The 14197-nt window shown below is 57.1% G+C and overlaps 1 protein-coding gene across 4 annotated transcripts in view; it reads right to left on the bottom strand.

Annotated features, from left to right (window-relative positions):
* Positions 1-10129, bottom strand: part of PAPPA2 (pappalysin 2) — a 93759-nt gene extending 83630 nt beyond the window's left edge. For 3 of the 4 annotated variants that reach the window (XM_085586653.1, XM_085586655.1, XM_077785293.2), the window contains exons 1-2: positions 9014-10128; positions 2266-3328 (exon numbers count right to left, since the gene is read on the bottom strand). In XM_085586653.1, coding sequence (XP_085442779.1) covers positions 2266-3328; positions 9014-9485 — 1535 coding nt within the window. In that variant the 5' untranslated portion in view covers positions 9486-10128. Of the gene's footprint in view, positions 1-2265; positions 3329-9013 lie in introns of all 4 variants that reach the window. The other variant, XM_085586654.1, reaches the window with a different exon arrangement.
* Between the last annotated feature and the right edge of the window lie 4068 nt (positions 10130-14197).

Raw genomic sequence — 14197 nt, 5'->3', positions numbered from 1 at the left:
CAGAAACCATCCTCAGCAGGGATGGGCACAGGGAGGGTGGATGTCCACCAGTATCACCAGATCAGATGGGGCTTTGAGCAATCTGGTCTAGTGAAAGGTGCCCCTGACCATCACAGGAGGGGTGGAACTGGATACACGTAAAGGTCCTTCCCACCCAAACCATTCAGTGACTCCTTTTTCCTGTGATCTCTGAAGGAGCCAGCCAAAGGCAGCTCAGAAGACCTCAGTGGCAGCAGGACTCAACCCATGCCCCCTCATTTCCCAAATGCCAGGCACACTGGATTTCATTTTTCTGAGTTTAATCTTCAATCAATCATTCTTGTTCTCTGTGCAGACCAATGAGGTCTGCGGAAAGAAAATTGCAAAAGATTTGTTATTTCCCTAGTGTTCCCATTTTCCCATTCCTTTCCCACAGAAGCAAGGAGTTTTTTTGTTCTGCTTTGTTTTGTTTCCCAACTTTCAGGGGAAAATCCTGACAAATGGAAGCCCTGATTCATACCAGCAAAAATTTGGCCTTTTTCAATTTAAGGTGGAGCCCTTCTTGTCTGAGGTTGAAAACATTTCTCTGACTGCACACAGAAGCAAAGACAGAGCCTTTGCCCTGCCAAAGCCAAGGCCAAGTGGTGTTGAATGCTGATGGCCACCACAAGTGCGGAGTTGTTGTGGAGGCTTTTCATGATCAGGAAAGCACTTCCATGCTGGCTTGCAGCATGGGAAACAAGGGGACAGGTGGTCACAGGGTGGCAATGATGGCTGTCACCAAAGAGAGTTCCAGAGGTGGGGAAACATCTGGGGAGGGTTGCTTGGGCAGGGACACGGCGTGATGCCTCTCTGTGTCACTGGGATGCACTGGAAGAAAGGTTCCCCATCCTCCTTCTGGTTTTCTCAGGCAACTTAAGGATGGGTGAGAAGGACTCAGGAAGGGATGGGGAAAGTGCTGCTCCTCTCTATCACCACTGCCCAAACAGAAACACCTGCTTCCCTCTTCCCTCCGTGTCCTGCCTGGGAAGGAGCAGAGAGAAGAAGCAGACTTGGGAAGAGAGATTCATGGCTACAGCCTATCTGCTCCCACAGCCCAGGGAAAGAAAAGTGAAGGAGAAAGAAGATCAAAGGACAGGTGTATCCCTAAAACTTTTCTTGACAAATGCTGCCTTCTGTGCTGCATCCCTCCTGCTCCAGAGGGCACCTCTGCCTGTCACCGGGAGTCAACAGTAAGGAATGAATTTTCTCTGACACTGAGACAGAAACGGCTTTAAATAAAACAAAAACAAACAAACATACAAACAAACAAAACAAAACAAAACAAAACAAAAAAGAAGGAAAAGCCATGACTTTTTTTTCCCCTTCCCCATCTCCATATAGAAAGTATAGGCAGCTGAGCCCTGAGTGCTAAAAGCATCAACAGGGCTGCTGGCACTTCAGAGGCTCCAGCAAGGAGAGCAGGTGGGTGCAAGCCACCAGCTGCACCGAGGACACTGTTCCCAACTACCTGGGGTCCCCCATCATGTCAATTGGTCTTCCTCTCCATCCCCCCACTTGCTGCTGATTCCAAAGACCTCTGGGGAGAGCAAGGGTCCCCTAACACAGCATATGGATGCTCCGTGGGTTTTAGTCCATGTGGATTTTCAAGGTATTTTGCACCCGCAGCAGATGGTAAAGGCACACATCCTTCTCCAACCCAGAGAATTTCCTTGTGAGCATCAGTCCATGGGGAAAGATTCAGGAAGGCTTAGACCTTAGACCCACTCACACCTTTCCAAATCCTCCACCTCACATCTAGCACTGCTGGGTTGCCTCCTTCTCCCCACTGCAGCAATCAACAAAAGGTATTTTGAACACAAATTAAGAAATCAGACTGTAGATACATCCAAGGAAGGTGAGAAAGGGCAGCAATTCCTCAGCTACATGGCATGCAGGGGATCAGGGTAAGCAATATCCTTTGCACTGGCTGCTCTGCCCACCCCAGGGATGCCCACATTCCCTGGCATGTAACCTGAGGCTGGCAGCTCTGCACTGGGAATATCCCTGGGGTGGGGGCAGGGGGAGGAGTGTCCCTGAGTGGAAAAAACGCTTGCTGGCAGGGTTTCACAGCGGGGTGCCATATCACACCAAAGGATGTGCTTCTTTTGATGGCAAACACACCCATCCCATGGGAAAACGCTGGCTTCCCACACTGGAAAGCCACTGGTCAAAAGCAGAGCAGGTGCTGGGGAGAGGGAGCACCCCATCCCTTGATGTGCCACCCCCCACGAGCCCCACGCCTACCGCTGGGGCGAGTCAGGGTCGAAGCAGGTCCTGGCCACGTCGGTGGCCCGCGGGTCGCAGCAGTCGCCGTCATCGAAGTCGTCCAACATGTTGTTGCACTCCATGTGGCAGACGCCGTCGCGGCGCTTCCAGGAGAAGCAGCGGCCGGCCCTTCGGCAGTCGCCGCCATCGTAGCCCGTGAGGGGATGCTCGCACTCGGGGTCACAGCGCTCGTTGCCCACCTTGCTGGGCTCGCAGCCCAGCAGCACGGCGCGGCGGCGCAGGGAGGAGTTGCGCACGTCCAGCAGGCTGAGCTGCCAGGAGATGTTGTAGGGCCGGAAAGCTTCGCTCAGAGCCCGGTGCTGCCGCCAGATCTGCTCCCAGGTGACCGTGGGCCGGCCGCCGTCGTCCTCGGCCAGGTTCACCACGCGGTAGCGCAGCACCTTCCAGCTGCGCAGCGGCCAGTGCTGGTTGTAGTGCCCCGCCAGCTCCACGTTGTCGCAGGCTGTCTGCCCGCACGCAGGGGGGCCCAGCGGCCGCAGCACGGGGGAAGGTGGGGACGGCAGCACCCGCTGCTGGGGGAAGGCACCCTCCCGAAAAGGCGCCCAGCGCTCCTCCGTGGTGGCAAAGCCAGCGGCCAGAGCCAGCCCCGCCGTCTCCTCGGCCACCTCCTCTAGAAAGGAACGCTGGAGGTGGGACTGGGACAGGGCACCACGCCACAGGGCCAGCCCGGCCAGGTGTCCCCGGAAAGTGTGGGTGGTCCCCCAGGCGTCCCCCCCCAGCAGCAGCGTGTGACAGGAGGACATGAAGGCACTGTGCAGGGGTCCCTCCTGCCCGCCGGAGCGGCCCACCCGCACCCCATCGACGTAGAGAGCCATCCACCGGCCATCGTAGCTGGCGGCCAGGTGTGTCCACGCCTCAGGGCGGTAGCGGCGGTGGGAGGTCACCTCGGTGGCGGCGGCCGCCCGGTCCGTGCGGAGGGAGAAGAAGAAGCGGGCGTCCTTCTTGCCATTGAGCTGCAGGGCGCGGATGCCCAGCGCCCAGCCCTTGTCGCTGGCTGAGTGCGAGCAGTTGTTGAAGACACCTGCAGCAGGTCGGGGACAGGGATGGAGACAGAGAGGAGAGCTGGTAAGGACCAGAGAGCATGACCACTCCTCCCTGGAGCACAGGCTGGGTGCAGGTAAATGAAGGTGGTCAGAGGCTGGGCAGTGGGTGCTCTGCCAGGAGTGACACCCCAGCCCCCATTCAAAATCATTTGGATGAGTAGGTGGAGCAGCCAGGAAGAATGGCAGAGCCAGAGAGGCAGGATGGAGAGAGGAGGAAGAGCACGGATGGGAGGAGAGGCTGAAGAGCGAGGTGTTTCTGAGTTGCTCTCTGTAGGAGTGCTCTGGCGGGATGGGATTAGAGGCTAAGCTTTTTATCTGCGAGCCAAAGCTTTTAAGAATTAGAGCACAGCAACCCAAAGCAATACAGGCTCCTCCAGGGACTGCTTCCCCAACAGCTTCCAGGCAGATTTACAGCTCTCGTTTATGCTCCAGTTTCCCTCCCAGTCATGCATCCACTGCTGGCAGGAGAGGGCTGGAGAGGGCTGCTCCTCTCTCCACTCTCCTCTCTCCACTCTCCTCTCTCCACTCTCCTCTCTCCACTCTCCAGGCTGGCGAGTGCACTCCTCAGCCCCTAAGGTCACCTGAACATAAATCTACTCCCAGGAACAGCCTCTCCCTCTGTGCTCAAGCATGTTGTGAACCTGTTCTAGGCTGGGCAAGACCTGGAGCTGTGTTGATTTTCCCCCAGATTGCTGAGTGCCCACGGCAAAGAACCAGAGGCTTGCAGGCATGGAATGCCATTGGGAATCAGTGGGCATAAGGCACTTAAACTCTGGCAAGGATAAAGGGACCTGCTGCTTGAAATAAATGCCTCTGGGCTCCTAAACCACCACAGCCAGGACATTCATGCAGGCCATTGCTGAGGTGAACGAGCTTGAAGTCACTCTTTGAGTGACCAGTGGAGTCTTCTGGGGGCACCCTGCCCTCTCATTCATCACCCCTACAAACTGTGTCCCAGCGATGACAAAACCTGCTGCCATGCCCAGAAACTCTTCTTATGTTCCTGCTAGGGTATTTCTTAACCTCCATCCTGCTTTTCCTGCCACTCACTGTGCCATTCCTATTACACACACTGCTTGCCCACCTTTATGGCATCAGGACCTCGTGGTCCAAAACAAAGCACCCCTGCTTGTGCCACTGTCTCGCCTGTCCCTGGGGATACCCCACCTGCTGCCAGAATTGTGAAGAGGCCAGTAGAGAGAAGCAGAGGTGCAGACCAGAAGGAGCTCCAGGAGGAGCAGGATCTCCTGGCTCTCATCCAGGGGATGTGTCTGAAGCCAGGTTACCATGACCCCATGCTTCCCCCTTATAAACACGGCTGGCAAAGGCCACGTCAAGCCCTGCTGCAGCCCAGGAAGCAGCATCCCTCCCTCCCTCCATCCATCACTTTCACCAAGGGCGAGATGGGTGGTGGCCTCTAAACCATCCCACGGCCGTAACCACCCTGGGCGTGGATCCCTGTCACTGCTCACTACAAAGGCAGCCACGCACAAAGCCTCCGTGGGTGGATGGGCTTTGGCCAACTCTTGTTTTCTGGTGGATTGTGAAAGGGAAGCAGAAAGACCAGGGAAGCTGAAACCAGGAGAAGCCAAAAAGCAGGAGGCCAGCAAAGGAGCCTTGCAGAAGTGAGAAGGCAAAGTTGGAGAGTGTTTATGGGCTGGGTGCTAGCTGAAACGTGCTGAGACCTGCATGCTCAAAAGCCATCTTTTAGTCCTCACTGGGGTTGAGGAAACAGGGCTTGGTACCTTCCCTCTTGGGAAAACTCATGCAGTTCACCTTGAAATGATTCAGAGCACCCCAAATTTGATTAAACCCCAAGATAAAAATGGGAAAAACAGCATCAGGGTTGGAAAAACAGCACCAAGGTTGGAACAGTCCCTGGGGTGAGAGTAAGCTATCACCTCACAAACCCATGCTGGAGCCAAGCCATGCCTGGCAGTGCCTGATGAGTTCACCACTGGCCAAAAGAAATTTAAGTGAGCCCAGAATCAGGTTTGAGGACTTCATCAAAGCCCTCAAAGGGATGTAAGTAAGGCCAAGGCCAGCTCTACAACAGGGGAGGAAAGTCAGTAAATCAGCAGCTGGTCCATCCTAGACATGGCCAGGGATGACATCTCCACATCAGCAGCAGTGAAGGTTCTGCAGGCAGAGCAGCATGTCCCACAGCCAGCAACCACTGCAGAATAGTGTAACAAAAACAGTCTAGCACCAGGTCCTGACATCTCTCAAGGGCCTTCATGAGAAATCATCAGGGAAGCAGTTTGAAGACCCCAGAGTTTACCAAGGAGTATTTTATTCTGAGGCCACCCACCAGAAGGGAAAGCTGTTTGTAGAAGTATGAGGCATCTCCTCAGCAGCTTTAAGTGCAGCTCTGCCTCTGGTCCCTCAGGCAGGAAAGAGGAGCTCTAGCCTGGTTTAGGCTGTTCACCTGTGCCTTAGGGGAATTGCCTCTGGGGGTTGAAACAAGAGTTGTTGGTAACTGCAAAAAAATTTGAAGAGGAAGGTACCTGCCAGGGAAGGTCATGGAAGAAAAGCACACAAAGAGATCAAGTGTGCCCCTTTGTAAGGACCACACTGCAAAGAGCCTCTGCCACTGGGGCCAGGAGTTTTGCAGCACAAGGAACAGCTTTCACTCATGCTTTGAAACCCAGATACTGGTAGAAATCGGCTGCTAATGCTCCAGAGGGTGTGACAAAGGCCAGGAGCCTCTAGTCCTGGTCACCCCTCAAGGTATGCAGTGGGAACCAGCTCAGGGACCCAAAAAGGACATCTGGATTTAGACACAGAAGATGTTTTAGATGGTCTCTGGTGAAGGATCTGACCCAACAAAATCACCTACAATCTGAGTAAAAACAAACCTTAGCCTGGCACAAAGGGAAATTCCTTGGGGTTCACCAGAAGCAGAGCAGGCATAGATGGAAGGGAGACAAAAAAGGTAGAAAAGGAAACAGCATCACATGAAAGTCTCTAATCTGCTGTCCAAAATCACTAGGACAAGGAAGAAGGACCAATTTCCTTCCCTAAGAGGGGCTGAGGCAGGTTTTACCCCAGCAGAAGTCCCCCATGAAGGAGTGACCAAGAAGGATGAACAGCCCCATCCAGGGTGGCCCTGAGACAAAATGTGACATCTAGGGGAAAAAAAACAGTGACTCCTGAGCCTTCAATCCAAGCAGCAACCACAGCAGCTGACAGGACAGCTTGCTTTCTGTGATCAGAGCTGCTTTAGCCTGCCCTTGCTTCCCAGGCACTGATGCTGGGAGAGCTCAGCTCTGCCCTGCTTTCCTCCTGCCTTCCCTCACACATGGACACTTGGAGCATCTCCAGCTCCTCCACACCTCTGGATGACCTCAAGCTCAGTCGCCTCTCGTTCGACAGAGCAGGAGCAGCAGATCAGAAGCAGACTCGGCACCTGCCGAAGGCTAGCAGCTGCTGCTGTCACCTGCTCACCCAAAACGCCAGCAGAATTGGGCTGGCCCCCTTTGGCCACCCACAGCCAGGTCCCTCTGTCCCAAGTGCAGGGAGACAGGGGGAAGTGAGCAGTGACTCAGACAGCCGGAGGTTCCTGGGGCTGACTCAAACCCTGGAGCAGGGAAGCTGGGGGATATTACTCGAGGAAATGCCAGCGCTCACGGGTGGTGCTTTCAGCACTAACGACTGTCCCACCCTCCAGAAGGAAATTAAAAAATAAAGAATAAAAAATTGTAATAAAAAATCTCTGCTGGCTAGCTGGGAAATTCAAACCCCAGCACCTGCAGGCCAGACCTCCAGATGCAAACAGCTGTGCTGCTGCTGTGATGACTGGGAATTGTGCTGCCTGCCAGCAGGGGGGCATCGAGGATGCCAGTGGGAAGACAGACAGAAGGGTGGATGTTGGGGAGTTTAGTAGTTTCCTTGTACGTGGCTGGTTTTCCCCTCTGCCACAGACTCCAGCTTGTTCCTCCTACCTCTTCCACAGCACAGGTGTGGTTATTACCCTATAACTGAGGAGATCAATCATTGAAAGGGACCAGGCAAAGCAGAGGGAGCTTCAGTGGGATGATCACAAGGCAAGGGAGAGTTAGGATAGAGAGAGGGATTCCCCAATCAGCTTGGCTGGGGCAGCACAGAAATACAGGAGCCTGCACTGTGGGAACCTCAGATATCCTGGCACTGATGTCTGTTCCCAGCCCTTCCTAGCATCCTTGCACTGCTCTGCCGAGCTTGTACCCAGACACAAACACCCATCCTGGCACAGCTGAATGAAGCACCACTGCAGGAGGTGACATCTGCCCTGCTCTGTGCTGTGTGCCAGTCTTCTCTGTCTCCTCAGCTTCTCAATCACAGGATCATTAAGGATAGGAAAAAGCCTTTGAGGTCAAGTCCAACAGTTAACCCAGCACTGTTAAGCCCAAATAAACCATATCCCTAAGCACCACATCTATATATTTGTTAACAATTACAGGGATGATGATTCTACCACTTCTCTGGGCAGCCTGTTTCAGTGCATGACAACTCTTTCAGAGATTACATTTTTCTTAGTATTCAGCATAAACGTCTATTGGCACAATTTAAGGTAATTTCCTCTTGTCCCATCACTTGTTTCTTGGGAGAAGAGACAGACAATCACTACATTCTCCTTCCAGGTAGTTGTGGAGAGCAACACGGTCCCTCCCGAGCCTCCTTTTCTCCAGGCTGAGTCTCCCAGCGCTCTCAGCTGCTCCTCATAGCACTCGCCCACCCCTCGCTGGTGTCTCAGCAAGCTCCCGAGGGGCAGTTATGGGTCTGGGGCCGGCGCTGCCCCGCAGCCGCTCCGCAGAGCCCGCGGGGCGCCGGGCCGGGCCGGGCCGTGAGTGCGGCGCGGCTGCCACCGTGCGGCACCGCCCGGGACCCGCCGGGAGCCCGGCCCGGCGTGCCCGAGCCCGGTGTGCCCGAGCCCGGCGTGCCCGAGCCCGGCGTGCCCGAGCCCCGGCGTGCCCGAGTGTGCCCGAGCCCGGCGTGCCCGAGCCCGGCGTGCCCGAGCCCGGCGTGCCCGAGCCCGGTGTGCCCGAGCCCGGCGTGCCCGAGCCCGGTGTGCCCGAGCCCGGTGTGCCCGAGCCCGGTGTGCCCGAGCCCCGGCGTGCCCGAGTGTGCCCGAGCCCGGTGTGCCCGAGCCCGGTGTGCCCGAGCCCGGCGTGCCCGAGTGTGCCCGAGCCCGGTGTGCCCGAGTGTGCCCGAGCCCGGCGTGCCCGAGCCCCGCTGTGCCCGAGCCCCGGCGTGCCCGAGTGTGCCCGAGCCCGGCGTGCCCGAGCCCGGCGTGCCCGAGCCCCGGTGTGCCCGAGCCCCGGTGTGCCCGAGCCCCGGGCAGCGGCACTGCCGCCGTGGGGGCGAGGGAGGCAATCGGGGAGCGTTTCACCCAGAGGGACCTTCCAGCTCCCGGCGAGGGACGACGGAAAAACCAGAAGGAGTCGGGGCGGGATGGGGGGTGGGGGGAGGGGGGCGGGCTGGGAGGACGGGGCGGGTGGGAACAGAGGGGAGGGGATGGTTTAGGGTTTGGTCTCGAGGGAAGGAGGAATATTCCACGCCCGCGGTGCTGACAGGGCGCGGGGTGTCACCTGCCGGAGCGGGGAAGTCAGGGAGTTCCCCCGTGCGATGTTTGCGGAGGGTCGGGGGGTGCCGGGTCCCCATCCCGCCCTGCCGGGGTTTACCTGCGATGATGGCCGGGTTGTTCTGTCCGCCCTCCGCCTTCACCCACAGCTCCAGGGTGAACTCGTCCCGCGGGACTGCGGGCAGCGCCTCCGCCCGCGCCGCCAGCTGCTCCCGGCCGCCCGAGAAGTACAGGGCGGGCAGCGGCCGCTCCCGGGGAGGGTCCGGCACCTGCGGCTCCCGGCCCCGCCGCCTCTCCCCCCGGCTGCGGCCCCGGCCCCGGCCGTCCGCCTCGCCCTGCGGCTCTTCTCCTCCTGCCCTGGCTCCCCGCGGTCTCCGGCCCCGCGGGGATGCAGCTCCGAGCGCCCCGTGCGCGGCGGGACCCTGCGGGTACAGCCCGTACGGGAGATGCGGGGGCGCGGCGCGGCGGCTCGGAGCCTCCATCCCGCACCCCGAGACCGGCGGGGGCTCCCCGCGGGCCAGGCTGAGCGCCGCCAGCAGCAGCGCGGCCAGGGGGGCTCCGCCGCGCAGCATCCTCCTTGGGAACGGAGTTGGGGGGCTGGGAGGTGGGGGGCGAGTGGCCGCGGGGGAAATGGGGTGTTCAGGGGGGCGGCGGGCGGCAGCGCCGGGGCACAGTCCCCCGCCCCCCGCCGCAGCCGCTGCCCCCAACTTTTCCCCGGCACCGCTCTCCTCCCTTCTGCTCCTGCGAGAGGAGGAGGAGGAGGAGGAGGAAGAGGAGGAGGAGAAGGAGAAGGAAGGCGAGAGCACCGCGGCGGGGACCCCCTTTCTGCCTGCAGCCGGGGTTCCCGGGGCACGGCGGACCCTGCGCGGCTCTCGGCTCTGCCCGGCTCTGCCTGCGGGAGCGGGGGATGCGTTAGTCGCCCTTATCTAGAAAGCCCCGAGGCGCTCCGCTCCCCACCCCCACCTCAAGGAGGGGTGTGGAGGGGGGGCTGCCCTTATTTAAAGATGATTATGTCCAATCTAATAAACCCCGAGCGGAGCATCGCCCTCCCTTCCCTCCGCCCTCCCGGGCGCTGCCCAGGATGCTGGCGGGGAGGGGATGCGGAGGAGACACAACCCTCCGGGCGTTGGGTCCCCTCCGCACCCCCTTCCCGCCCTCGGGGTTTTGGGACAGCACCTGCCCTGTCCTCGCCCGTGTTTTCTTCTGTTGTAGCTCCCACCTCACCTCCATCCTCCATCTCCATCACCTAGAGTGGAGGAAAAGAAGCTGAAAGGAAGGGACAGCCTCCCTCAGCCCTGCCCCAGGCAAGGGGCGAGGTTGTCTTGGATTCAGGGTCTCTCCTCGGCAAGAGATTTTTCTGCTTTTTCTTGCTTTTATTTTTTTTCCTTTCCCAAACAATGACACGTGCAGAAGGTGGGGTCGAGGTGCCTTACCTGAGCAAACCACTTCCAAAAGCCAAAAAAAACCCCTATGAATGCACCAAGGGAGTGGGCAGCAGTGTGAGAGGCATCTCACCCACCCTCTGCCAGAGGGTACAGCAGCAGCGCTGCTAGGGAGAATTTCTCAAAGCATGCAGGTGAGAAAACAAACCCCCAAAGTTTCCTCTTGGTTCCCAAGGCTGCCTCACACCAGCACATGGCATAGGAGACTAGGAAAAGTTCAGCAAGGAGATTCAGTGAGATGAGAAGCTTTTTCGTGCTTCCTTTTCCTTATTATTATTTTATATATTATTTTTTTTTCTCTCCCAAACACTATCTGTGGCGGTCAGTCTGAAGCAGGGTTGCCAGCGAAAGCTGGGAGGCCCATTCCAGGGTACAGGCTTTCAAACCAGCAAGGCAGGAGGGAAGGGATTTAAGAATAAACGGCAGGAGCTGGCTGTGTGGGGCTGGGGTTGGGGTTGGGCGGGTTTTTGTCTTCTCAAGGTGGGAGGGTGATGGGAATAAGGGTGGGGGACCGGTGCCTTTAATCAGGGGGAGATAGAAAAATACAGGGCTGGAAAATCTGAGGGTTAGGAGGGGTGAGCACAGTGCATCTCCTGCTGCCCGGGAAGGAGGAAGGTGGGTGTGAGCACACAGAGAGGTGAGGGCTGGGCTGGCAGTGTGTGAAGAGGAAGGGAGGACACAAGGGAGCCAACAAGGCCAGGCAGAGCAAGGATGGCTCATGCAAAGTTGTTCAAGCAACTCCCAAGGACATTTGTGAACCCCATCCAAGCACAACACCAACACCCATTGCTCGTGGGGAGGTGCTGAGAAGAGGTCTGCAGCTCTCCTGCCTGCACCCACTGACCCAGTGCCCATCCACTGGCAATGGGGGCACGGTGACAACCCTGCTCAGGGCCTGGCACTGGTGAGGTGGCCCAGCAAGTGTTGTCCTGGGGCCAAGGCCAGCAAGCGCTGCTTGCAGTGAGTATTCATTCAGGAATGAGCCAGGCTCCTGATAGCTCTGTCTACCAGGGCTTGATAAGAGAGGATCCCATGGGATGGCTAATTTTGAATGGTGGTGACTTTATTAAGAAGCTGTTTATCATCTTGCCACACAACATTTTTCCCCAGGTACTCCAGGGAAGCAAGACCCTCAGGAACATATGCTGCCATCCAAGAGGTTCAGCAGCATTGCCTCCTCAGGGACAGCCTAGCTGGGATGGATCCAGCATCAAGGCAACAAAACCCTCCAGAAGTGCACCCAGGCAGGGACTCTATATATAGGCTCTGGCCTGGGCTAAGCTGCTTCCTTGACAGAATGACACCCAGAAACAAACAGCTCTGCTGTCTGCAGGGCTGCAAATCCCTGCAGCAGGAGCTGCAAATCCCACCAAGGAGCCCACTTCTTGGGGTCAAGATGGGCAACAGCAGAGGAAGGCTCCCTGCCATGCCAAGCCCCCATCTTCCCCTGCTCTGCCTGTCCAAGCCTGAGTCTGTCTGGATTTAGGAACCACCGGAGCAGGAAGCTGAGACTATGAATCATTATCCCGTGTTGGCTCCTGAGCACTCTCCACCCAGGCAGGTTCTCCTGGCAGGCCCTGCCAATGTGGGGCTGGTGAGGATGAGGATGGCAGGACAATGAGGGCACATCACTGGGCTGGCTCAGCACCTGGGGAAGAGACACACTGGGATGCTGCTCCCATCCCAGCACCACTGTGGGCTACAGAGTAAATCCCTGTCATTTGGGTAATTTTTCTTTGCTTTAAAAAACAGAAAGAAAAACAAAACCAAAACCAAACCAAACAAAAAAGAAAACACAATTAACTGACCACTGAGAGGATTTCTCTGCCTGTGCACCTGTGGAGAGAAGACTGGTCCTGTGTATAAGGCGGGGATTCCAGGGTGACTGACTAGTGGCAATGTGCCCTCAGCATGTTTTCTGTCTCTCAGGGAAGCAGAGCGGGCATCTGTTAGAGATCCCAGCTCAGAGCCAGGCCCTCTTGGCTAAGGAATGCAACAGTCCTGGCATCTTCCACGGAGATGATCCTCACAGGCAGGGTGCCACTGCAGTTCAAATCTGCTAATGATGTACAGGAGCAAGTAAAAGCATGCTGGGTGGGAGGAAGGAGCAGGGAGGGCAGAGGGTGTCAGAGGGTCAGTTTGCCTGGTTGTTCCTCATAGCTCTTCTCCACTCGTCCTTCCTGGCATGTCCCTGTCCTTTGGGCCCTCTGGGCTGTCAGTGTCTGTGGTCAGGGTTATTTGGGGTGGGGATTGGATAAGACAGGCTGATGATGCTGGGAAGGAGCAGGGGGCCAGGAGCCTCTGGAAGGAGGCAGGGGAAGGGGGGACCCCCATCAAAGTGAGATGTTGAGCCAAGGCTCTGGGATGGTCCCAGCACAGGAGTGAGCTACCCAGGGCTGGTTCCACACTGGGGGAAGCTGAGGAGCAGTTGTGGGGTGCACTATAGGGGGAATGGACAAGATGACCTTTAAAGGACCCTTCCAGCCCAAACTATTCTATGATTCTAGGATTTAGCTGAGCAGAGGCTGAGCCTTGCTTTTCCCCACGCCTGTCAAAAACCATCAACAAAAGCCTTCCTCTCCCTCCACTCCTCCTCGGGAAACCACCAGTGATCTTGACATGGGAATAAAGGCTCTGGGAGAATCCGGCTTTTTTGTTCACGGCCAGGCAGCCAAATCCCGCAAGCCTGAGACAGCAAGCCTCAGCAATCAAAGCCACGAGCAGCAGCCGACCCCGCTCAGGGCACAGCCCCAGCCCTCCCTCCTCTCCCTCCCCAGCTCTCCTGCCTTTCCCAAGCAGATTAGGAGCCTGTTCAAACACTCAGGACCCCCGGAGGTCAGAGACGCTGGCCTCCCGCACCAGAGGTTTGTTTGGGAACTCGCTGAGTTTCCTGCTTCTGGTAGGTCTGGAGATAAGCCCTGGTGTGCAGCCGCTGTCTGGTGCCAGTGCCGGTAGGAGTCCACAGTTGCACACTGAAAATCCAGCAGCAAAAACTCCAGAGCCATACAATCAAAGGATCACAGAACGGTTTGGATTGGAACAGTCTGTAAAGATCATTTAGTTCCACCCTCTTGCCATGGGCAGGGACACCTTCCACTATTCCAGGTTACTCCAAGTCCCATCCAGCCTGGCTTTGGATACTTCCAGGGATACAGGGACAGCCACATCTTCTCTGGGCGACCTCTGCCAGGGCCTCCCCACATTCACAGGGAAGAATTTCTTCCCAATACCTAAATTTCTTCCTAATACCTAACCTACTCTCGTTCATTTAAAAGTCATCTGCCTTGTCCTATCACTAGATTCCCTTGTCAAAAGTCCTGCCCCCTGTGTGTTTGTGCCTTGCAGATAGACACATCTTGTAAGGGATGAGAGTCAACCACAGAGAGCTCCCACGGGCACTCCCCTGGATTCTCCATGGCCTGGAGCCAGGGTTCCCCTCACCCTGCAACACCCAGTAAGGTTTCCCTGTGCTGTTCAGTCCCATGAGTCTGGTGACAACAATTTCTCTGCTGAATTGAGCTGTACCTGTCTCAAGGCTTTAAGGAGCCACGTATATGACCTCAACTCCTTTGGCAGTGGAGCCAAGGAATGGATTTAAATAACAGCAAAGGATATGTCTGCTGCATCATCCTCACACCTCACACCTGCCTCCTCCCCTGTGCTCCGAGCCACAGCCTGCAGACTGCCCAGGGCAGCAGGAATGCAGGGAGTCCATGGAGGAAGCCAACTAGCCAGGCAGTCACTGGGGCATCAGCTGAGGTGCTTGGAAGCTGGATCACTGCATCACCATCAGCTGCAGCTATTTCAGAACAACCTTGGACACCATGCTGGAGCCCTGAGCT

Source organism: Lonchura striata, chromosome 8 (assembly GCF_050655825.1).
Source record: "Lonchura striata isolate lonStrDom1 chromosome 8, ASM5065582v1, whole genome shotgun sequence".
Taxonomy (NCBI): domain Eukaryota; kingdom Metazoa; phylum Chordata; class Aves; order Passeriformes; family Estrildidae; genus Lonchura; species Lonchura striata.
This window is presented reverse-complemented; position numbering and strand designations above follow the sequence as displayed.